At 42.0% G+C, this 26,677-nt stretch overlaps 2 protein-coding genes across 3 annotated transcripts in view; both read left to right on the forward strand.

Annotated features, from left to right (window-relative positions):
• Positions 1-25,987, forward strand: part of LOC117536735 (butyrophilin-like protein 2) — a 34,430-nt gene extending 8,443 nt beyond the window's left edge. For both annotated transcript variants that reach the window (XM_034201728.1, XM_034201729.1), the window contains exons 5-7: positions 444-782; positions 912-933; positions 25,825-25,987. In XM_034201728.1, coding sequence (XP_034057619.1) covers positions 444-782; positions 912-925 — 353 coding nt within the window. In that variant the 3' untranslated portion in view covers positions 926-933; positions 25,825-25,987. The remainder of the gene's footprint in view (positions 1-443; positions 783-911; positions 934-25,824) is intronic.
• Positions 6,972-25,984, forward strand: LOC117536734. The gene is made up of 7 exons (XM_034201727.1): positions 6,972-7,515; positions 8,530-8,859; positions 9,920-10,258; positions 10,394-10,486; positions 10,571-10,900; positions 11,594-11,932; positions 25,803-25,984. The coding sequence occupies exons 1-7, from the start codon at positions 7,473-7,475 to the stop codon at positions 25,814-25,816; spliced, it is 1,488 nt and encodes a 495-aa protein (XP_034057618.1). The 5' UTR covers positions 6,972-7,472; the 3' UTR covers positions 25,817-25,984.
• Positions 25,988-26,677: the final 690 nt, after the last annotated feature.

Consider the following 26,677-nt stretch of genomic DNA (forward strand, 5'->3'; position numbering starts at 1 on the left):
CTTTTGTCCAAAGCGACTTACAATAAGTGCATTCGACCAGGAAGACACAACCTTGAAGAAAACAGAATCATATAAGTATATCAGGTTTCATAGAGCCAAACATTTCAAGTGCTACTCAACTGGCTTTAGGTAATCCAGTCCTTTATTGGTATAAAAGTGCTTCGTTAATCGTTCTAACGCTCGAAGTGGAGTCGAAAGAGATGAGTTTTCAGTTTGCGCCGGAAGATGAGCAAGCTATCTGCCGTCCTGATGTCAATGGGGAGCTCATTCCAACTTGCATACATAACACATTCTGTAACGGCCCATTCTCACCCTTATCTAGGACATTAATAACCACTGATAGCCATTAGCCATTTATCCATTTAATGGACTCAAATGATATGAAATCAGATGATATCACCAATGATGCTGTTTGTAAATTGAGTGTCTGTTTTCCCTTGTAGTCCCCCAGGAGGTGGTGGAGGTCGGGGATTGGGCTAAATGTGTCACACTGCCCTTCAAAACCAGAACTCGACTGCCTGCAGATGCAACGGTGAAATGGAAACGTTTCGAGTTATCCAATTCCTGGACAGTCCATGTGTATCAGAATGGCCAAGACAAGTCTGAGGAGCAAGACGACTCTTACAGAGGCCGCACAAAGATGATGAAAAACCCCCTGCAAGCTGGAGATCTCAGTCTGACCCTGATTAATCCCAGTCATGGAGATATCGGTGCATACACATGCACCATTGAAAGGGACGGAGATGTCATATGGAAGAGATCGGTGAGGCTCAAGCTCAAAGGTCAGTACTGTAGATAAAGATCAGAGGTCTCTTTAACAGGAGGATGATGTCAGTGATCTTAATATTCCATTTGTTGTTTACAGCAAGACTTTGGGTTTTGGCTAACTGATGCATTTGTTCTCTTTGCAGCGATAGGGTTTTAAAGAAGAAAGGACCAAAGACGAACCAGATGGCGCCGTGAACAAACAGCTTCTCTGAACCAGTGATATGTTCACTGTTGAATTTGTTCACTGATGTTAACGCTTCAGTATTGAATTCAAGTCTCTCCTTCCTTCTCTCTCTGCCTGCAGGTACTATGTGGTGTAAAAAATCTGACGTTAATGTTCAAAATGGTTTTGTGATTTCATAATTGTTTTAATAATGTACGTTTCTGGCTGTACCACATGCTCCCTTCTCACATGATCACCTTTACATTATCAATAAATAATCTGATGATATAATTGTTACCAGTCACGGGGAATCTTTTTTTAAACTTTCCTGATAAAACCTGAGACACTAAGATTCATTAAAAAATGTTGGATCTCTTACTGCCTCTGTATCAGGTACAGCAAATGTTTTGTCTCTGTGTCCACTTAAAATCAATTCAAACATCATGACACAATTCCATCAGATTAATGATAAAAACCTAGAGGACATTAAACAACTTCTGAAATCCTCCTCCTGCTGCCTTGATATTATTCCAACAGGGTTTTTCAAAAATGTTTTTCCTTGCATGGCCTCAGATCTACTTCATATAGTAAACAAATCTCTTCACTCAGGTGTTTTTCCACAGGCCCTGAAAACTGCAGTCATTAAACCGCTCTTAAAAAAGCATAATCTAGATGCTTCAGTAATGAACAATTACAGGCCCATATCAAACCTGCCATTTCTAGGTAAAATCATTGAAAAAGTAGTCTTTCAACAGTTGAGTAATTTCTTTCATTTAAATAACTGTTTCGATGTGTTCCAGTCAGGCTTTCGTCCAAACCACAGCACTGAGACTGCTCTTGTAATGGTCTTCAAGGACATCCACTTAAACACAGACAGTGGCAGAACTTCAGTGTTAGTATTATTAGATCTCAGTGCTGCGTTTGACACTGTTGACCACAGCATATTACTAGACCGACTGGAAAACTGGGTGGGACTTTCGGAAACAGTTCTAAATTGGTTTGAATCCTACTTAAAGGACAGAAACAACTTTGTTTCTATAGGTAAATACAAATCTGAGTTGACAAATATGACATGTGGGGTTCCTCAAGGCTCCATCTTGGGGCCTCTTCTCTTTAACATCTACATGCTACCACTGGCTCAGATAATGAAAAACAACAAAATAAGTTACCATAGCTATGCGGATGACACACAAATGTACATAACCATTTCACCAGGAGACTATGCTCCAATTCAAACACTGAGTAAGTGCATTGAACAAATCAATGACTGGATGTGTCAGAACTTTCTCCAATTAAACAAAGATAAAACTGAGGTAATGGTCTTTGGAGCCAAGGCAGAACGTATAAAAGTTAGCGCTGAGCTTCAGTCTACAATGTTCAAAACAACAGATAAAGCCAGAAATCTAGGTGTAGTCATCATGAGGCGCATTCACACCGCAGTACTTTTCCCACAAAGGTTCATGAGAACTTAGTTCATGAGAACTCTTTAGTTCTCATGAACTAAGTACAGATCGCGTTCACACCGGAATAAGTCCCTGGGGGAGGATTAGGCAAATGAAGCCGCTGACGTCACTTCTTCTTCTTCTGCTTTGGGTTTACTGGCAGGCCGCAAACCACTTCACGGCGTATACTGCTGCCCAAAGTCCCCGGCCGGAAGTCCCCGGAGTTGGGGACTTCCGGGGACTTCCGAGTAAATCTTCCGAGTAAATCGCCAGAACGCCGACACCTCCTCATTTCCACCGCTCCCATGTTTTATTTTGTGTTGCCATAAGTTAGTCTCTCTGCGTTTCTGCGCTGGGCTAATGCTAATGCGAGGATAATAAAATGGCGGCTTCACAAAACTTTTTGGGAGTTTTACGGGCCGTGGTTTGCAATCCGCCCAGCCAATCAGACATAGGAACCTTTTTCTCCCACGAAAGTCCCTGCTCTCTAGCAGGGACGGAAAAGGGGGTGAAAAGGTTCTCATGAACTAATTTGAGTTCCGGCTCTTTTTGGTGTGTATCGGAACTAAAGTGGGAAAAGTACTGCGGTGTGAACGCGCCTATTGACTCTGACCTGAGTTTCAACAATCACATTAAAACTGTTACTAAATCAGCCTACTATCACCTAAAGAATATATCTAGGATTAAAAGTCTAATGTCACAGCAGGATTTGGAAAAACTTGTCCATGCTTTTATCTTCAGTAGACTCGACTACTGCAATGGTGTCTTCACAGGTCTCACTAAAAAATCTATTAGGAAGCTGCAGCTGATTCAGAACGCTGCTGCTCGAGTCCTCACTAACACTAAGAAAGTGGATCACTCCTGTTCTGAAGTCTTTACACTGGCTTCCTGTGTGTCAAAGAATAGATTTCAAAATACTGCTGCTGGTTTATAAAGCACTGAATGGTTTAGGCCCAAAATACATTTCTGACCTCCTGCTAAATGATGAACCATCCAGATCTCTCAGGTCTTCAGGGACTGGTCAGCTTTCTGTCCCCAGAGTCAGAACTAAACACGGAGAAGCAGCGTTCAGTTATTATGCTCCAAATATCTGGAACAAACTCCCAGAAACCTGCAGGTCCGCTGCAACTCTGACTACTTTCAAATCCAGGCTGAAGACTTTTCTTTTTGTCGCTGCTTTTAATTTAAACTGAACCGTTGTGTTCATCAGTAAAGTGGAACTTCTGTGTGAACTATTCATATCTTAAACTGCACTGTAACTTTTTATTCATGTACTTTTTCATTCATGTATTTTTTCTTTGAATGTTTCTTTTATTATCTTTTCTTTTTAATGACTGTTTTTAAATGCCTTTGTCTGAATGTCTTTCATTTTTGTAAAGCACCTTGAATTGCCTTGTGTTGAAAGGTGCTAAACTTGACTTGCCTTACTGTACTGTAACTCTTGTGTATAATATTCAGAACTGAATTAGTCTGTTTTTTTACTAAGCAATTTCTGGCAAAACCTTCTTGTCACTTGTTTATTATTTTAATATTTTTAAGTCCAGAAATTCAAACCTTATTATTAAAACATATTAATAAGAACATCAATTAATGAATGATTAACAACATAGGTTCTAAGCCAAACATGTAAAGACTCTTTTTACGCTGTGAAATATATGACAGTAGCATAATAGATGAATACCACAGGAGATACAAATGTCTTAAATTGCAGTAAGGTCCCTATAAACTGAAGGTAACATGCTGTACTACAGACTCACGAGTTCCCCTTTATAAGTTAATATTAAAGTGAACCAGCAGAAAATGACAGTCAGATCGTGATCAATTTACTGAGTGCAATAAACAGACAATAAATAACAACATGTGTTCCCAGAGGGGAGGAATACTGTAAATAAAGGATGCTACACAGCAAAACTTTCAACCAATTTATATCATGACATGGGTACAGGCAATTTGACTTAAGTCTTACAGAAAATACTTGAATAACAGAGTAAACGCAGGTAAACAAGAAACTAAGAGAGCAGGCAAAGTAATACTAAACAAAAGATAAATAGCACAACTAAAGAAGACACAAAATGGGATGGCGGAAAACAGGCAGGCGGCGAATCCAGAGGAAGAAACAGCCGAAAGGAAACATGGTAGATAGAAACATCGATGAAACATTGATGAGTAGAACCACGGTAAACATCAACGCCCAGAAAAACTCTGGGAAAGAGAGGCGTATGTACACAAAGAACTAATAACTAACAAAAGACAGGGCGGGGCAAACAATCACAAAAAGACAAAAAAAAAACAAAGACAGAGTGAACAGTTATTTTACTTTGATCCCTCCTGGACTTAACAACCCATTTACAGCAGAAGATAAGTGTTTTTAAGAGATTCCACAGAGCCTCTCGCTGACCTCCCACAGTTTCTGGGCCACGGCGTCGTCCCGGCCTTCGCGCACGATTCCTGCACGGCGCAGCAGGCAAAGTAGCGCCCGCTCAGAGGTTCGATGCCCTCCTGGAGGCAGCAGTGCAGCGTGGTCTGAGCGCCGGCCTCCGGGTCCAGGAACAGCAGCCGGGCGATGGGCTCGATGAACACTTTCTGCCACAGACTGCAGTGACGGGACAGCCCGGTGCGAACCACACCTGTAAGAGGAGAGACACACCTGAGTCAATGCAAGCATGAGGTAAGACAAGACTACAACTTCACACTAACACACCTGCAGGAGGAGAGACACACCTGAGTCAATGCAAGCATGAGGTAAGACAATGCTACAACTTCACACTAACACACCCGGCATCACAGGTGTGGTGGGTTGTACCTGTAAGCACGCCCACTGCTATTTGACTACTAAGGTCATGATGTTCGACAAAATGTAACCAGCACAACCCCATTCACATGAGATATGCTTCACTAGCTATGAACCAAACTGGAGATTTGTATACGGAGCTGGGGGGGGGGGGGGGGGGTGCTAGTAGAGCCTCGCAGCAAAACTGTGGCGCGCTTACACTGTAGGTGCGCCGCGTTTGGGGGTCCCGGGGGGGTACGGATGCTAGTGGAGCCTTGCAGATGGGGGTGCTGCAGCCCCCTCAGCACCCCCCCTTCCTGCGTGCGTCCAGGCTAGGGTACTAGCTAATGGATAAGTTAGCTCAAGGTTTAGCTAAGGCAATTTATCATGGGCATACAGGCTGTACTGTACTTAAGGGCAGGGCCGCCGCTTGCGGACAGGCAAGGCAGGCAACTGCTTGGGGCCCCGGACCAGAAGGGGGCCCCCAAAGATTAAGAAGGTCCACACTAACGACAGCATGAAACACCCTTTAATCAACCTGATCTCACCAGAATGCGTGACTCCACCACGACTCCTTAACACCGCATTGCGTGGTGGACTCACAAACTTTGTTACATTTACGTGTCGGCACCACGCAAACAACCCCAATGTAAAGTGAATGAGGCTCTTTTGTCGTGGTGCACACACGCATTTCTACAACGTCCTGCAGTGAGCTTTTATTCTATAAAACGTTTTTAAAATCTACTTTATAGCTTGTAGTAACTCACGGGAGGCTTCTTTTATTTTATTTGTATTCATAATAATTTTTATTTTTCGTCAGAATGTATTATGGTGCATTATTTACGAATTTTTGTTCTCAAAAAACAGTGCATTGTGTGTAATACAACTGTGATTTTTATTAAATTAGTTAGTTTTTAAGGAAGGCCAGAGCTTCAGCTCTGTCAAATAGATTGTTCCCTTTTAGTTAACGTTTTTTAAAAGAACATTATATTCCGATTTGATCATGTCCCCTTTATTGTATTACGGAGAGCAATGTGAGCGTCCATTCCCATTGGATAACGGAGGATTTTACACCCGGAAGTAAGTATTCTCTTTACCGTCGATTGATTTTACAGTGATATCTGCACTACTCATAATCAACTCAAAAACACCAGATTATCCTTGTTGATTACACAACATTGATTGGTTTAAATTGTGTGCAATGCTTTTGTAATTTTCCCCTTCGATTCGGAGAAGCAAATATTTGTTCAGTTTAGGATGGCCGGATGGCGCACATATGCATGCAGTTACCAAGGCATGGCAGATGAAAAGGATAACAAAAAACACCTCACAACTTCCCAAGATAGTTACTTACGTCAAGTCAGTATTTTCCCCGGAAATGTTATGTTTAAATTCAGATAGCTTTAGATCTATAGATGAATTCAGACATAACGATCTTTTTGCCTGTAATGTCCATGCCTTAAACAGTAACTTCCTAATTTTGATTGTTGGCTGCTCATTTAATAACTATTAATTGTACTAGTTTGTCGTTGTGCTTAGTGAATACTAAAGAAGACCATTGTCTCTGTGTTAACTGATTATTTTGTAGAATTATGTTGAGTATTAAACAATTGCGTGAGTGTGAGGGTATTAAAAATAAATTGGTCAGTAAGTCAGAGATGTGCAACTATATTTAACTTTTTGTTTTAAAACATTTTTTATCAATTATTATGGGAAGTGCCCTTTTTCTCACTTGAGCTCCTGCCCCCAAAATGTCTGTGCACGTCCCTGGTGACAAGCATAAGTTTCACTTTCCTTTTTTATCTCAACCTCGGTCTGTTGTCCACGTTCATAAAGCATAAAACAACACCATCAGAGCGCGGTGCAAAGTATCTATATTCGTCCGCCGTTCTTATACATCTATGTAGTCCGCTGTATAGAAAACGGTAGTTTCCCCTCAGCAGCAGACGCACATTAATCACGCCCGCTGGCGAATGATAAATACGTCGGATAGTGAAATTGCAGTCGGATTCTCAAAGCGCCGCAGTCTCTTCTCCTAAATACTTTTGAATTCTTCTATCCACTATTCCTTAACCCCGTGACGTTTCACACAGAGGTCAAGGAATAAACGATAGGGTCTGATTTTTGGACTATTTGCCTGCAGTCAATGAACCAACTTCCTTATTGCTCAGATGTTATACAATTCTGCTTGTTTTCCTTAACCTGATTCGTCCGATTCCTGCGACAGTCAACCGCGAGCCACTTTCAGTAAACTAAAAGTAACGCTTCATTTGTGATCAGTTTATAAGAAGAAACGTGACAGAGAGAATCGGATTTTGGTTATTTCGTCATGAAGATGAAGGCGTTAGTGCGGTTTTTGACCCTCGTACACGGTATGATTACCTTCTTCTTTCTACTCGCATGTCTCCAGCTTCAGTTTCATGTAGCCTCGTAAATCAGCAGCTAAAACCAAAGTTTTTATTTAAAATGAACACATTTCAAGGATGCTCAAATCTAATGTAATGATTTATTACAATTGAAATGTAGTTTGTGTTTTTGTTTGTGAGCGTCACTGCCTAGAAGCAATAATAGAAATAGAAAATAGAAGCAGACAAAAATATATTCTCCTGTTTCATGTGACCACTTCAATTGAATATGTAAAATGCATTTGCTAATACTTTACTTAGTGTCATTGTGAATGCTTACTTTACTTGTCACAGAGTATTTCTACGAAGTTTTATTTTATACTTTTACTTAAGTAAAACAATTAGATTAGTTCTACCGCCACCATCATTTTGTACCGTCTGCATGTTCCGTTTTTTGGGAGCAAGTTGTAAATTATTCCTATTTAAGTTGGGTTAAATGCAAGTGTGTCTGAGTGTTACGGTGTGCAGGAAGCAGGACCCAAATGCAGATTTAAGTGACAAAAATAATTCCTTTATTTCAAGGCTATAATATACAGAGACAGAACAGAACACTCACCGCAGACCAAGTCATTATACAAGACGAACCGACACTGAACACAGGAAGAGACAAGACTAAATACAGGAAGGGGTAATCACAAGACGAGACACAGCCGGGCAGGGGAGAGAAACACAAGGGCCACAGGTGAAAACAATCAGACAACTAGACACACCAGGGAAACTAACGACAGGAGGAAAAACACAGGAAGAAGGACCAGACAATATACAAGGATGAAAATACCCATAACCAGACATACAAAACTACAACACAGACAGATCCTAACACTGAGTATTTGTAGGATAAAAGGTTTCTCTTTTAGTATAAATGTCTTTGTAAATATATTATAAACTTTATTATATATAAAAAATGTTGTGTGTGTAAACAAACAAGCAAATAAAATATATACTTTTATCATTTAAACATCCTTTTGTGTGTCCTTCAAGTTTCCCAGCAATATTCAACTGTTCTTGTGAATGAGGGGGTGGAGTCTGTCCAGCTTCCCTGCAAGTCATCTAGGTTACCTGAGGACACAACAGTGGTGTGGAAGCGCCACGGTTCCCATCCCTCAACCGTCCACCAGCATCACGTATCTTATCTTCAAAACCAGCATTACAGCGGCCGAACATCAATGTCAGCTGATGCTCTGAAAACTGGAGACCTCAGCCTCACTCTGAAAGAACCCCACCACTCTGACAGTGGCGTCTACATCTGCCACTGGTACAGAAAGGGAGAGGAATTATTCCACCAAGACCTAGTGTTACTGCAGGTCATAGGTGAGGAACAGAACCCCCCCCCCCCATTAAACATGCAGGTTGGAGGTAAGTGGAGGAAACATTATAACATGCTTTAGGGTGTCCTTTCAGCAAAGAAAACATGATAAAGCTCCTCCTAACGCCTAATAGTGAAGAAAACATAATGAAGTGTCCTCGAGGATTCCCTATTAGTGGAGAAAACCAGTACCATGTAGGGTACCCATCCAGGAGAGAAAACCCAATAAAGGGTCTTCTACGCTGCCCTGTTGGTAGAGAAAAGGGTATAAAGTGCCCTTCCAGTGGATAAAACATAATGAAGTGCCCTGTAGGGAAACATTTAGTGTGGAAAACATGATACAATTCTCTCTAAGGTGGCATTAATGCAGTATAATTCAGGCTCTCCTACATGCTAGAAAGCTTGGTGCCCTACCACATGCAGCTCATGTTCTTTAATTGTTTTCACCCCAGCCCCTCCGACAGCCTCCAGCCTGTCACACATGCTGCCCGTTGGCCTTTACATTAATTGTTTGCTTCTACACTAATGCTCTGAACGCCAGATATAACCTTTTAAGTTGGTAAACATGTCTAAGCATATATTTGTAGGTATTTGTGCATTTAATGGTTGTATGTTTTTGATGTGCAAAGAAGTTATTTTAGATAATATATACATTATAATAATAATAATAATAATAATAATAATAATGGGTTTCATTTATAACGCACTTCATATTTGAGTTCAAATCCCGAAGTGCTACAAGCAGTGAGCAATGTAGAAACAGTACACAAAGAATGAATGAATAAATAGAATGAATAAAAGCAGTAAAAACAAGCAATACAAATAAATAAAAGGGTAGTAACAAATAAAAGGTCTAGGAAAAGGCTCTATTGAAAAGATGGGTTTTGAGGCCTTTTTTAAAAGCATCCACGGTCTGTGGTGCTCTCATGTGGTCGGGGAGAGCGTTCCACAGACTGGGAGCAGCCGAGCAGAAGGCCCGGTCTCCCATAGTACGGAGCTTGGTCCTGGGGGGTTTGAGGAGGTTTGACATCAATATTTGAGACATCATTTTGTGTGTCCTCCCAGTTCTCCAACATAACTCAACCATTGGAGTGTATGAGGGGGTGAAGTCTGTCCAGCTGCCCTGCCAGTCATCCTGGTTTCTTAGTAAGGACACAACAGTGGTGTGGAGTCGCATCGGTTTTAATCCCTCAACCGTCCACCAGCATCTTGACGAAAAGGAGCCCCGTTTTCAAAACCAGCATTACAGCGGCCGAACATCTACGCCAACTTATGCTCTGATAACTGGAGACTTCAGCCTCACTCTGAAAGAACCCCAACTCTCTGACAGCGGCGTCTACACCTGCCACGTCCATAACAATGAAAAGGAAATGTTAAGGCTAATTGTGCGCCTGCAGGTTACAGGTAAGGAAAAAACCCTAATCCCCTTCTCTACTTATTACTTTATTAGAATACAAAAAAAGAGGTTTATACGTATAATATTGTTGCTGTTTGGTGTACAGTAAGAGAAAGTCATGTTGTTGATTATGTTGCCAACAGAACGGCCCATATTCCCTCCTGAGTTATGTCTTATGCTGGCTGTTTGCCTTGCTCTGGCTGTAGCTGCCTTGGGTTGGCACAAAACCATCACAGGTATGTAGTATGTTGTCACAGGACCTGTTAAGATCACAGTTTGTGTGTTCGTGCTGCTGATGCTGTGGTTTGTTGTCCTCTCAGTCTCTTCTGTAGTGGTGAAAGAGGGAGTGTGCTTTGTAAAACTTCCTTACAAAACCATAGTCCCTCTGCCTGAAGACGTCACCGTGGAGTGGAGTCGTTGCGCCCCCGAGCCAATGAGGGTCCACAAATATTGTAATGGCAACAACGATCTTATTAGACAGGATGAGTTTTATTGCAATCGCACAAAGATGCAGGAAGAGCCACTGAAAACCAAAGACCTCAGTCTGACCCTCAGGGACCCCTGCTACAGAGACAGTGGAACCTACACCTGCACCGTCCACAAGGACAGAGCAGTCTGGACGCAGAAAGTAGTACGGCTCCGAGTCAATGGTCAGTATTTTAGATACCAGACAGTGTAGACTGCAGCTGCTAGCATGTTATAGAGAATGTAACGTCATCAACAGCAAGTCGGCCATCTTTAAAGGATACTAGTGATCGCAACCTGTTGACTGACCTACAACGAGTTAGCATGAACCTGTTTTACTTCAACTTTTTTAACTTGGACGGTAAGAACTATCGTGTTTGCTGTAACAGCCAATCCCACAGCCATAGGCGCTTAATTCATTGATTAAATAATATTAATAATACTCTTCTGCTTCAGCGAAGAGCTTCTCTATGTAAATACATTTATCTTTCGCATGTAGTTTATTCAAGAAAGAGAAAAAGCTGATAAATATTGACTGCTGCTGCATTTGCTAGACTCTATCCTCCAAAGATGGCCGCACCGCCCCATAATACACCTCGACTCCCCTTCCCAAAGAGTTTGAATCCTGTTAGGTTTCAGTTTAAGATCTATCACCAAAACTAGGCGTTAAGAATTAGGTTGATTATCATGGTTACATTTTAAATAGACATTCCTACTTGCATACATACACTACCACACATTCTGTAATGGCCCATTCTCACCCTGGACATTAATAACCACTGATAGCCATTAGCCATTTAATGGACTCAAATGATATGAAATCAGATGATATCACCAATGATGCTGTTTGTAAATTGAGGGTCTGTTTTCCCTTGTAGTCCCCGAGGAGGTGGTGAAAGTCGGGGATTGGGCTAAATGTGTCACACTGCCCTTCAAAACCAGAGCTCGACTGCCTGCAGATGCGACGGTGAAATGGAAACGTTTCGAGTTATCCAATTCCTGGACAGTTCATGTGTATCAGAATGGCCAAGACAAGTCTGAGGAGCAAGACGACTCTTACAGAGACCGCACAAAGATGATGAAAAACCCCCTGCAAGCTGGAGATCTCAGTCTGACCCTGATTAACCCCAGTCATGGAGATATCGGTGTATACACATGCACCGTTGAAAGTGACGGAGACGTCATATGGAAGAGATCGGTGAGGCTCAAGCTCAAAGGTCAGTACTGTAGATAAAGATTAGAGGTCTCTTTAACAGGAGGATGATGTCAGTGATCTTAATATTCCATTTGTTGTTTACAGCAAGACTTTGGGTTTTGGCTAACGGACGGTACGTCCACACAGCAGCTTTAGACAAATCTTCCACCGCTTCTCTGCCCATTGATTTTGAATGGGGATGACGTCACTTTGCCTCGCTTTTCGCCGAACTGCATTGTGGGGGAGCGAAGCGAAGATTTCCAGGATTTCAAGGTTTCAAAAGTTGAGCAATGTTCTACTTTTGAAGCTGAGCTGGAAGCGTCAGCCAATCAAATCCCGTTTATGCAAATCTGACAGTAGAAGCGCTAGCCAATCAAACCGCGTGTAAGCAGGGAGAGCCAGACCGCAGTTCATTTCCTCATATTCCAAACGAGAAATTACGGTAGCAAATCACCCGGTTCTTTACGACCAGAACTATTAACGGGATACAAACCGGAGGAACCAGGCATGGAGGGAGGTGGCAGAGACAGTGGGTGAAACTGGTAGGTTTTCGCCTGTTTGGGGAGTTTATATATATATATATATATTGCTCGCATAAAATCCCCGGGGTTTTTTGCTTTGTATGTCGGGGGCGGGAGATTCATGTGATTGGTTGTTGGTCTCGTTGCTCGCAAAAAATCCCCAAGCTTTCAGACACGCCCAGCTCCAAGATTTTCAAGATTTTTGAAAAGCTGCAGTGTGGACGTACCGTAACTGATGCATTTGTTCTCTTTGCAGGGTTATGGTTTTAAGGAAGAAAGGACCGAAGACGAACCAGATGGCGCCGTGAACAAGCAGCTTCCCTGAACCAGTGATATGTTCACTGTTTAATTTGTTCACTGATGTTAACGCTTCAGTATTGAATTCAAGTCTCTCCTTCCTTCTCTCTCTGCCTGCAGGTACTATGTGGTGTAAAAAGATCAGATGTTTTTGTGATTTCATAATTGTTTTAATAATGTACGTTTCTGGCTGTAGCACATGCTCCCTGCTCACATGATCACCTTTACATTATCAATAAATAAATAATTAAATAATCTGATAATATAATTGTCTACCAGTCAGGGGGGATATTTCTTTAACTTTAACACTTTCCTGATAAAAGCTGAGGCACTAAGATTCATTAAAACACGTTGGATCTCTTACTGTACTGTAACTCTTGTGTTTAATATTCAGAACTGAATTAGTCTGTTTTTTTACAAGCAATTTCTGGCAAAAACTTCTTGTCACTTGGTTATTATTTTAATATTTTGAAGTCCAGGATTTCAAACCTTATTATTAAAACATATTAATAAGAACATCAATTCATTAATGATTAACAAAATAGGTTCTAATGCATGGCTGCTATGAGCCAAAAATGTAAAGACTCTTTTTACCGTGTGAAATATATTACAACAGCACAACTAAATTAGATACAAAAGGGGATGGCACGAGGAAAACAGGCAGCGAGTCCAGAGGAAGAAACAGCCGAAAGGAAACATGGTAGATAGAAACATCGATGAAACATTGATGAGTAGAACCACGGTAAACATCAACGCCCAGAAAAACTCTGGGAAAGAGAGGCGTATGTACACACAGAACTAATAACAAAAAAATTACAGAGCTGGGGAAATAGAATCAGGGCGGGGCAAATAATCACAAAAAGGCGGGAAGAAAACCAAAAGGGCGGGAAAACAAAGACAGAGTGAACAGTTATTTTACTTTGATCCCTCCTGGACTTAACAATCCATTTACAGCAGAAGATAAGTGTTTTAAGAGATTCCACAGAGCCTCTCGCTGACCTCCCATCGTTTCTGGGCCATGGCGTCGTCCCGGGCCTTCGGGCACGATTCCTGCACGGCGCAGCAGGCAAAGTAGCGCCCGCTCAGAGGTTCAATGCCCTCCTGGAGGCAGCAGTGCAGCGTGGTCTGAGCGCCGGCCTCCGGGTCCAGGAACAGCAGCCGGGCGATGGGCTCGATGAACACCTTCTGCCACAGACTGACGTGACGGGACAGCCCGGTGCGAACCACACCTGCAAGAGGAGAGACACACCTGAGCAGGGACGTGCACAGACATTGGGAGAGGCTATTGCTCTAAACTGGAAAAAGGGCCTCCCCCGAAAAAAAACATAAGACCTTTTTTTAATGTAAAAGGAACCAAATTATTATTACATCAACTAAATTGAACAGTAATTCACATCTCATAACAAAATAAGCTAAGGCGACTACTTGCATTCTGTGACTTAATTTCAAAAATGAAAATCAGGGAAAAATGTTGTTTTGCGGTCCATATCTCATTAAAATATCTAATGTTAGTAACTATTAAAGACAAAATGGGGACAATTCTGTTCCAATGTAGTTTGACCATTGTAACTGCTGTGCAGTCCAGACATACTGATAAAATAGGGCCTGGCACATAGGACGATGCTCTGACGTCATCGCCCTCGCTCATTTGTCATTTGTTTAAGCCATAATGTCAAAACATCTCTCGTTCTGAATATAGACTTTATTTAGGGTCGATATCTGTTGACTTTAAAATTTAAAATAGCAGATCTCTGTGACAGGATATAGTTTTTCCGCTTAGTGAACGTGTGTCTCTGCTCCGATCAGGAACTGCTATGGAGTCAGATTTGGGTCAATATTCTAACGCGTAAAACAAGCTACTCACGAGCGGAAAATGTGCTTTTACACGCGCATAAAATGACCCTCGCGCGCAGATTAATCCCCGCGATTGGCTCTGCGCCCGCGATTGGCTCTGCGCCCGCGAGCGGCTCTGCGCCCGCGAGCGGCTCTGCGCCCGCGAGCGGCTCTGCGCTCGCTCGCGAGAGAGACAGCCCTCTTGCTCGCTCGCGGGAGTATCAGCCTCGCGGAGTCTGTCTACGCGCGCGTGAAAAGTTTCTGGCACTTTTGGGCGGAGCCACTGGACTTTGATTGACAGCTGCCAGGAAACCCGGAGTTGCCAGGTTTGATAAATGCCTGAACTACCAAGAGCCGAGGAGTGACGGCAGCAAAATCAGTTGGACGAGATTGAATGGTAAAGTTGTCCATAAAAAACTATTATATTCGTAAAGTGTACAGCTAATATATATATATATATATATATATATATATATATATATATATATATATATATATATATTAATTAATTAATTTTATATAAAACAATATATTTTTGAGTGGGCTGTATCTGTCGAAAATTGCATATATATATATATAAATTAATTTTATATAAAACAATATATTTTTGAGTGGGCTGTATCTGTCGAAAATTGCTAGCTACTGTCTGCTGTATACTCTTAGAAGGGATGTGTCAAAAATGAAACAACATGTGTTGAATTTCAACACACCTACAGAGTGTGCTCAGGGACAACACGTGTTGTGTTTATTTATGTGTAAATCATTTTTACACACAAAATGTGTTACATGCCCCTAACACACAATGTGCACATTTTACACATTGTGTGTCATAAATGTGTAACCAAGATGAACACACTCATTTGTTATTTCTGCACATTTTGTGTTATATTTCTTTAACCAGAATTAACATTTGATTGTGTTATATCTGCACATTGTGTGTCAATGACGATTACTGAAAGTACCAGGTGGTGGATATGGTTTTTATTCAAAAAAATCGAATGCAAGAATACATTCATTGGACATTTATTTACAAGGATTTCATTAGCACAATATGTCATTAAGAAAATAATTGTTAACATTTAAAAATATTAATATTTTTCTAATTCATCAAATGTTGACAGAATAGATCATTCATAAAATCACACCTAAAAAAACCTTATACCTTGGTTAAAACAAACTTAATCTTCAGCAAACTATTGTTGTAAATGACTTTCAGCTGAGGGAATATAGTGATGAGATTCTTCACAAGGACCACCTTTTCAGTGTTGGATGGATAATTAAGGATAAAAATGAATGACAAGTGAGCTATTTATTTATTTATTTTCAAAAAGAATACAACAGTTCTAGCATACAAATATTACAAATGCGTGATAATAAAGCAATTGGTTATAAAGAATGTCCTTTTGTATCAAGCAAATAAAAAAACAATTTTTACAACCAATTATATTTATATATATATATATGCAATTTTCGACAGATACAGCCCACTCAAAAATATATTGTTTTATATAAAATTAATTTATATAAGCTGTACACTTTACGAATATAATAGGTTTTTATGGACAACTTTACCAGAGCCGCTCGCGGGGGTTTAATCTGCGCGCGAGGGTCATTTTATGCGCGTGTAAAAGCATATTTTCCGCTCGTGAGTAGCTTGTTTTACGTGCTAGAATATTGACCCAAATCTGACTCCATAGCTGCAGCACTATGGCTCCTTCGTGCAGAGAGTCTGCAGCGGTGTGTGTGTGTGTGCAGTGGTACCGCCAAACCCCCGACCCGTCTTGTAACACGGAGCCCGTTTCCTACACCATCAGGGCCGGTTCTAACCAATTTGCTGCCCGAGGCGAGATTTTAGCTGGCGCCCCCCCCCTGCCAGAAAATCGTTCAGTAGAACAAATAAAAGTATCCAAGGAATACACAATAGAATATATAAAAAATAAATGAAAAATCTCTACAAAAGACCAATGCACTACAAAAACAGAAACGTATTGACATAGGTCATATACATCAAAAAGGCTTCAAATGTATTCAGTATTATATGAACATGTTTTAATTGGGGTGAGGACATCACATCCTCTAGGGGGGTCCAGGGGTATGCCCCCCCGGGAAGAAATGTTTGAACATATAAAGTAACATGCTTCAATCTGGTGCACTTATGGCGCATTTCCACTGCAGCGGGTAGCCCCGTTTAAGCGTCCTTAACCGTCCTCAAGCGGCCAGGCCAGTTTTTGGTGGCCTTTCCATATAGCCTAGTACCGGCTAGCGGGTACTTTTTCCCTCTTTTTCCGGCCCCATAAAATCGTGGTTCTATCAGACCAGGGCCAGGGCTGAACTAGTGACGTCAACACTCTCGACTGCTGATTGGTCAGAGAGAATCGTCACAAGATCGCGCGCGAGATCATCCCTATAGCGTTGCATATATATCTAGAAGCAAGCTTGCAGCATTTTTATACACAGCATTTTTGTAAACGGAGGAGCTACAAAAATGGCAACGTCAAAGAAAAGCACACCGTGGTCGACCGAGGAGGTGACGACGTTCCTACATCTCATTGGGGATGATAAAATCCAGCGGGAGCTCGACGGAACAACGCGAAATGTGAAGCCGATCGCCCCGCCTACACTGCGTTGCTACCCCAGGTCCTAAACTGTAATGGAAATGCGCCACGGCCTCGGACGGCCAGCGAGACAGCCAGAGGCCTGAGCGAGGACGCTTAGGGACGCTTAAACGGGGCTACCCCGTTGCAGTGGAAATGTGCCATTAGAGCACACATTACTAGAGACCTGATCTAGGGGGTACAACTCTAACGGCCCGTCCACACAGCGGCGTGCGTTGAAGCTTCCCGGCGGGCGTGTCTGAAACTCAACCAACAACCAATCACATGAATCTCCCGCCCCTGACATACAAGCAGCAGTTTGATTGGCTAGAGCTTGTACTGTCATATGATTCGATTGGCTGACGCTTCTGCCGTGGCTTCAAAACTTGAACATTGCTCAACTTTTGCAGCGAGCCACGCCAGCAAAGTGACGTCACCCCATTCAAAGTGAATGGTGAAGCTTTCAACGCACGCCGCTGTGTGGACGGGCCGTAAAACACCCATATGAAAAAGATTGGTTTACATTTTAATAATCAAATAAGTATGTGAACATAACCAATAACCTACCATAGCCAATAGCAAATAAATGCAACTTATTTTATTTTTGTTGTTCATTCATATTTTATTTTACCTAGTTAACGTTTATTTATGCATATTTTTGTATCTCTCAAGTTTTAAACGATATTTTTGGTTTACTGTCCTATAGTATACATTGAAATGATTTCAAACCTGTTTACCCCAATAATTATAAAAGAGTGCCTTGGAAATATTTTCTTACATAAATTGCATTTATCTCTCTCGCTCGATCCCACACCCACTTTGGCTGTGAGCTGCGGACGCCTGATAAGCCAACACCCCCCACTTTCATCACTTACAGCGGCCATCGTACGGGGCAAATGAAAAGTGTAACCGGGGTGAAAAGGGTGTTACCTTGACTTAATTATGAATGTTGTTACATCAAGGCCGAAAATTAGGATGAGTGCAAACAGTCAAAATGTTTTTTTCCATCCCAGAGCTGCCAGCACAGCGCCCCCCAATGATCTGGCGCCCTAGGCAACCGCCTATGTCGCCTATGCCAAAAACCGGCCCTGACTTAACCTAACAACTTATTTAATTTGTTTTCACAATTACTAATGTCATGTTTTTTTTTATTCTTGAAGAGAATGTCTTTTTTCTGGCATTCTTCCAGGATTAACAAAAAGAATAACATTGAGAACAATCTTTGAAGTAAATGGCTGTTGTTAAACGCTTCCCACATTTACTTCAATCGTACAATAGAAAAGATAAAAGTACCCAAGGAATACACAATAGAATATATAAAGAATAAATGAAAAATCTCTACAAAAGACCAATATACTACAAAAACAGAAACGTATTGACATGTTGGTAATATACATCAAAAAGGCTTCAAATGTATTCGGTATTGTGTGAACATGTTTGAATTGGGGTGTGGACGTCACATCCTAGGGGGGACCGGGGGTATGCCCCCCCAGGAAGAAATGTTTGAACATTTAAAGTAAAATGCTTCAATCGGGTGCACTTTGAGCACACATTACTAGAGACCTGACCTAGGGGTACAACTCTAAACACCCATATGAAAAAGATTGGTTTACATTTTAATAATCAAATAAGTATGTGAACATAACCAATAACCTACCATAGCCAATAACAAATAAATGCAACTTATTTTATTTGTGTTGTTCATTCATATCTTATTTTACCTAGTTAACATTTATTTATGCATATTTTTGTATCTCTCAAGTTTTAAACGATATTTTTGGTTTACTGTCCTATAGTAGCCTATACATTGAAATGATTTCAAACCTGTTTACCCCAATAATTATAAAAGAGTGCCTTGGAAATATTTGTTTACATAAATTGCATTTATCTCTCTCGCTCGATCCCACACCCACTTTGGCTGTGAGCTGCGGACGCCTGATAAGCCAACACCCCCCACTTTCATCACTTACAGCGGCCATCGTACGGGACAAATGAAAAGTGTAACCGGGGTGAAAAGGGTGTTACCTTGACTTAATTATGAATGTTGTTACATCAAGGCCGAAAATTAGGATGAGCGCAAACAGTCAAAATGTTTTTTTACGTTCATAAAGCATAAAATAACACCATCAGAGCGCGGTGCAAAGTATCTATATTCGTCCGCCGTTCTTATACATCCATGTAGTCCGCTGTATAGAAAACGGTAGTTTCCCCTCAGCAGCAGACGCACATTAATCACGCCCGCTGGCACACTATAAATACGTCGGATAGTGAAAGTGCAGTCGGATTCTCAAAGCACCGCAGTCTCTTCTCTTAAATACTTTTGAATTCTTCTATCCACTATTCCTTAACCCCGTGACGTTTCACACAGAGGTCAAGGAATAAACGATAGGGGCTGATTTTTTGACTATTCGACTGCAGTCAATGAACCAACTTCCTTATTGCTCAGATGTTATACAATTCTGCTTGTTTTCCTTAACCTGATTCGTCCGATTCCTGCGACAGTCAACCGCGAGCCACTTTCAGTAAACTAAAAGTAACGCTTACTTTGTGGTCAGTTCATAAGAAGGAAAGTGACGGAAATAATCCGATTTATTTCGTCATGAAGATGAAGGCGTTAGTGGGGTTTTTGACCCTCGTACACGGTATGATTACCTTCTTCTTTCTACTCTCATGTCTCCAGCTTTAGTTTCATGTAGCCTCGTAAATCAGCAGCTAAAACCAAAGTTTTTATTTAAAATGAACACATTTCAAGGATGCTAAAATCTAATTTAATGATTTATTACAATTGAAATGCAGTTTGTGTTTTTGTTTGTGAGCGTCACTGCCTAGAAGCAATAATAGAAATAGAAAATAGAAGCAGACAAAAATCTATTCTCCTGTTTCATATGACCACTTCAATTGAATATGTAAAATGCATTTGCTAATACTTTACTTAGTGTCATCGTGAATGCTTACTTTACTTGTCACAGAGTATTTCTACGAAGTTTTATTTTATACTTTTACTTAAGTAAAACAATTAGATTAGTTCTACCGCCACCATCCTTTGGTACCGTCTGCAAGTTCCGTTTTTTTGGGAGCAAGTTGTAAATTATTCCTATTTAAATTGGGTTAAATGCAAGTGTGTCTGAGTATTTGTAGGATGAAAGGTTTCTCTTTTAGTATAAATGTCTTTGTAAATATATTATAAACTTTATTATGTATAAAAAATGTTGTGTGTGTAAACAAACAAGCAAATAAAATATATACTTTTATCATTTAAACATCCTTTTGTGTGTCCTTCAAGTTTCCCAGCAATCTTCAACTGTTCGTGTGAATGAGGGGGTGGAGTCTGTCCAGCTTCCCTGCAAGTCATCTAGGTTACCTGAGGACACAACAGTGGTGTGGAAGCGCAAAGGTTCCCATCCCTCAACCGTCCACCAGCATCAGCATCACGTATCTTATCTTCAAAACCAGCATTACAGCGGCCGAACATCAATGTCAGCTGATGCTCTGGAAACTGGAGACCTCAGCCTCACTCTGAAAGAACCCCACCACTCTGACAGTGGTGTCTACGTCTGCCACTGGTACAGAAAGGGAGAGGAATTATTTCCCCCATACAAAGTGTTACTGCAGGTCATAGGTGAGGAACATCTCTACCCCCCCATTAAACATGCAGGTTGGGGGTAAGTGGAGAAAACATTATAACATGCTTTCTAGGATGTCCTTTCAGCAAAGAAAACGTGATAAAGCTCCTCCTAACGCCTAATAGTGAAGAAAACATAATGAAGTGTCCTCTAGGATTCCCTATTAGTGGAGAAAACCAGTACCATGTAGGGTACCCATCCAGGAGAGAAAACCCAATAAAGGGTCTTCTACGGTGCCCTACTCGTAGAGAAAAGGGTATAAAGTGCCCTTCCAGTGGATAAAACATAATAGAGTGCCCTTTAGGGAAACATTTAGTGTGGAAAACATGATACAATTCTCTCTAAGGTGGCATTAATGCAGTATAATTCAGGCTGTCCTACATGCTAGAAAGCTTGGTGCCCTACCACGTGCAGCTGGTGTCCTTTAATTGTTTTCACCCCAGCCCCTCCGACAGCCTCCAGCCTGTCACACATGCTGCCCGTTGGCCTTTACATTAATTGTTTGCTTCTACACTAATGCTCTGAACGCCAGTTATATATCCTTTTAAGTTTGTAAACATGTCTACGCATATATTTGTAGGTATTTGTGCATTTAATGGTTGTATGTTTTTGACGTGCAAAGAAGTTATTTTTGATAATATATACATCATAATAATAATAATAATAATAATAATAATGGGTTTCATTTATAACGCACTTCATATTTGAGTTCAAATCCCGAAGTGCTACAAGCAGTGAGCAATATAGAAACAGTACACAACCTGGTAGAATGAATAAAAAGCAGTAAAAACAAGCAATACAAATAAATAAAAGGGTAGTAACAAATAAAAGGTCTAGGAAAAGGCTCTATTGAAAAGATGGGTTTTGAGGCCTTTTTTAAAAGCATCCACGGTCTGTGGTGCTCTCATGTGGTCGGGGAGAGCGTTCCACAGACTGGGAGCAGCCGAGCAGAAGGCCCGGTCTCCCATAGTACGGAGCTTGGTCCTGGGGGGTTTGAGGAGGTTTGACATCAATATTTGAGACATCATTTTGTGTGTCCTCCCAGTTCTCCAACATAACTCAACCATTGGAGTGTATGAGGGGGTGAAGTCTGTCCAGCTGCCCTGCCAGTCATCCTGGTTTCTTAGTAAGGACACAACAGTGGTGTGGAGTCGCATCGGTTTTAATCCCTCAGCCGTCCACCAGCATCTTGACGAAAAGGAGCCCCGTTTTCAAAACCAGCATTACAGCGGCCGAACATCTACGCCAACTTATGCTCTGATAACTGGAGACTTCAGCCTCACTCTGAAAGAACCACAACTCTCTGACAGCGGCGTCTACACCTGCCACGTCCATAACATCCATCCATCCATCCATCTTCTCCCGCTTATCCGTGGTCGGGTCGCGGGGGTAGCAGTTCCAGCAGAGAGCCCCAAACTTTCATTTCCCTGGCGACATCAACCAGCTCTGACTGGGGGATCCCAAGGCGCTCCCAGGCCAGCGAAGAGATATAATCCCTCCACCTGGTCCTAGGTCTACCCCTTGGTCTCTTCCCAGCTGGACGTGCCTGGAACACCTCCCTAGGGAGGCGCCCAGGTGGCATCCTAACTAGGTGCCCGAACCACCTCAACTGGCTCCTTTCGACGCGAAGGAGGAGCGGCTCAACTCCGAGTCCCTCCCTGATGACCGAAACTTCTCACCTTATCCCTAAGGGAGACACCAGCCACCCTGCGCGAGAAAACCCATCTCGGCCGCTTGTATCCGCAATCTCGTTCTTTCGGTCATGACCCATCCTTCATGACCATAGGTGAGGGTAGGAACGAAAATGGCCCGGTAGACAGAGAGCTTTGCCTTCTGGCTCAGCTCCCTTTTCGTCACAACGGTGCGGTAAAGCGACTGCAGTACCGCTCCCGCTGCTCCGATTCTCCGGCCCATCTCACGCTCCATTGTTCCCTCACTCGAGAACAAGACCCCGAGATACTTGAACTCCTTCACTTGGGGTAAGGACTCATTCCCTACTTGAAGTGGACAGTCCATCGGTTTCCTGCTGAGAACCATGGCCTCTGGATGCCTCTGTAATTGGCACACACCCTCTGATCCCCCTTTTTAAAAAGGGGAACCACCACCCCGGTCTGCCACTCCTTCGGTACTGTTTCCACGCAACGTCCATAACAAGGAAAAGGAAATGTTAAGGCTAATTGTGCGCCTGCAGGTTACAGGTAAGGAAAAAACCCTAATCCCCTTCTCTACTTATTACTTTATTAGAATACAAAAAAAGAGGTTTATACGTATAATATTGTTGCTGTTTGGTGTACAGTAAGAGAAAGTCATGTTGTTGATTATGTTGCCAACAGAACGGCCCATATTCCCTCCTTGGTTATATCCTATGCTGGCTGTTTGCCTTGCTCTGGCTGTAGCTGCCTTGGGTTGGCACAAAACCATCACAGATATGTAGTATGTTGTCACAGGACCTGTTAAGATCACAGTTTGTGTGTTCGTGCTGCTGATGCTGTGGTTTGTTGTCCTCTCAGTCTCTTCTGTAGTGGTGAAAGAGGGAGTGTGCTTTGTAAAACTTCCCTACAAAACCATAGTCCCTCTGCCTGAAGACGTCACCGTGGAGTGGAGTCGTTGCGCCCCCGAGCCAATGAGGGTCCACAAATATTGTAACAGCAACAACGATCTTATTAGACAGGATGAGTTTTATTGCAATCGCACAAAGATGCAGGAAGAGCCACTGAAAACCAAAGACCTCAGTCTGACCCTCAGCGACCCCTGCTACAGAGACAGTGGAACCTACATCTGCACCGTCCACAAGGACAGAGCAGTCTGGACGCAGAAAGTAGTACGGCTCCGAGTCAATGGTCAGTATTTTAGATACCAGACAGTGTAGACTACAGCTGCTAGCATGTTATAGAGAATGTAACTTCATAAACAGCAAGTCGGCCATCTTTAAAGGAACCTGTTGACTGACCCGTATGCCTACAGTGAATTAGCATGAACCTGTTTTACTTCAACTTCTTTAACTTGGACGGTAAGAACTATCGTGTTTGCTGTAACAGCCAATCCCACAGCCATAGGCGCTTCATTCATTGATTAAATAATATTAATAATACTCTTCTGCTTCAGCGAAGAGCTTCTCTTTGTAAATACATTTGTCTTTCGCATGTAGTTTATTCATTAAGGATGATAAAAAGCTGATAAATATTGACTGCTGCTGCATTTGCTAGACTCTATCCTCCAAAATGGCCGCACCGCCCCATAATACACCTCGACTCCCCTTCCCAAAGAGTTTTAATCCTGTTTGGTTTCAGTTTAAGATCTATCACCAAAACTAGGCGTTAAGAATTAGGTTGATTATCATGGTTACATTTTAAATAGACATTCCTACTTGCATACATTAGTGCTGGGGGGAAACGATTATTTTGAAAACGATTAATCGGGCGATTATTTGATCGATTAGTCGACTAATCGAACGATTATTTTTCTATTGTTCAATTCATAAAAAACGTAATGTAAAAAAAAAATGTTTTCACGATACTGTTGTCTCAGGGGATCTTAATATTTAAAAACCTATTAATGTGTTATACCAGATTAACGGAAATAATCTCAGCTAACTGACGATACAAACCATGTATACCAACACAAAACAAAACACAAGTCTCATAAGAAGCAAACTAAAATGTTATCTAAATGACCCCTGAGCGAAAAATGCTAACGGACATTGGCACAGAACTCAAGATAAAAGTACCCTTATTACTTATCGTAGCTGCACATACAAGATATCCGATTAAAGCTGAGACTCCACAGATTATGTAGGTATATAGTATCATCACTGAGTGATCCGGACTCGCGACAGGGGAAGCAAATACAGTCATCACAACACGTACCTTCACAGAGCTTCTAGGGAGATCGTCTCACCGCCGTAGCTGTCAATCTGATCAAAATACGTGTTCAATGGCATTAAAATGAGAAAAAACGCGGCTGAATCGGTTAATCCATAGGTTTTTAACGTCCATGTATAAAAAAATTATTGAATTTATAATCCATAATTCCATTTTAATGTAAAAATCGGAGAGCAAATGCTAGCTGCTAATGGTTGCCACCACAGCTAGCTGCTGCTTCCGGTCAAGCAGCAGTCTCAGTGAGATATAAATATATAAATATCTTTGCGTTTTGGACTAACTTTAAAATATTCCCATGCTTTTGAAGACCTGGGGCGAGATGTTTTCGTTTGAGGGCTTCGTGCGCAATCCTGTGAGGAGGAGGTGGTAGCCGTTTCAGTCTCCATTGTGTTAGAAGTGCGATTGCGAACTGCTTGTTGCTTTGGGTGACCCACGTGTGTGTGGCGACCATATATACAGTCTATGGTGGCGACGCGTCGACGCGGAAATATGTCGTCGACGATATTTTGAAGTCGACGCGTCGCTACAGCACTAGCATACATACACTACAACACATTCTGTAACGGCTCATTCTCACCCTTATCTAGGACATTAATAACCACTGATAGCCATTAGCCATTTATCCATTTAATGGACTCAAATGATATGAAATCAGATGATATCACCAATGATGCTGTTTGTAAATTGAGGGTCTGTTTTCCCTTGTAGTCCCCGAGGAGGTGGTGGAGGTCGTGGATTGGGCTAAATGTGTCACACTGCCCTTCAAAACCAGATCTCGACTGCCTGCTGATGCGACGGTAAGATGGAAACGTTTCAAGTTATCCAATTCCTGGACAGTCCATGTGCATCAGAATGGCCAAGACAACTCTTACAGAGGCTGCACACAGATGATGAAAAACCCCCTGCAAGCTGGATATCTCAGTCTGATGCTGATTAATCCCCATCATGGAGACAGCGGTGTATACACATGCACCGTTGAAAGGGACGGAGACGTCATATGGAAGAGAATCGGTGAGGCTCAGCTCAAAGGTCAGTACTGTAGATAAAGATCAGAGGTCTCTTTAAACAGGAGGATGATTTCAGTGATCTTAGTATTCCATTTGTTGTTGTTTTGGCTAACTGATGCATTTGTCCTCTTTGCAGCGATAGGGTTTTAAGAAGAAAGGGACCAAAGATAAAACAGATGGCGCCGTGAACAAGCAGCGTTCATGTTAAAAATGTTTTTGTGATTTCCTAATTGTTTTAATAATGTACATTTCTGGCTGTAGCACATGCTCCCTGCTCACATGATCACCTTTACATTATCAATAAATAAATAAATAATCTGATGATGTAATTGTCTACCAGTCACAGGGATATTTTTTTAACTTTAACACTTCCTGATAAATCCTGAGGCAGACCCGGCGCCAGAACAAATCTACAGAGAGGGAGATATGATTTTCATGGGAGGGCACACAAAACCGTCATATGCCAGCGGCAACAACCTCTCACATCCATAATCGTCCAGGAGCGACGTTTGGTCAGTGTCCGTGGCGTCCAGTTGTGACGCTCCTAGGCTCCTTCAGCTTCATAAAGGGACGCAAATAGCTTTCAAACTGATTGCAATGTATTCCCATCTGCGGCAGGATTTGACGCTCATGGAAGCACGGCATTCGTTTGTGTCGGCTGCCCTTAAAGGCAATGTGAACGTCCATTCTCATTGGATAACGGAGAATTGTACACCCGGAAGTAAGTATTCCTCTTATGCGGCTTTCACACCAGCGCTTTTCCCTTTCTAGCTCCGAGCTAGAGCTTTTCTGGTTCAGCTCCGGTTTCCCTTTTCTGCTCCCACTCTGTTCACACCGCCCAGCACCCGACTGGTGCTGCCGCTGCTGCGTCATGACGTCACCGTTTACATCGCTGATTTGCTCCCCAACGGCATTACGGCGCTCACAACAACGGGGAACTGCGTCGGGTCGATGATCGTGTTGCTTTTAATCACAGGAAGCCAGAATAAATTGAATAACGACTTCTCCAAC

Source organism: Gymnodraco acuticeps, unplaced genomic scaffold (assembly GCF_902827175.1).
Source record: "Gymnodraco acuticeps unplaced genomic scaffold, fGymAcu1.1, whole genome shotgun sequence".
In the NCBI taxonomy this organism is placed as follows: domain Eukaryota; kingdom Metazoa; phylum Chordata; class Actinopteri; order Perciformes; family Bathydraconidae; genus Gymnodraco; species Gymnodraco acuticeps.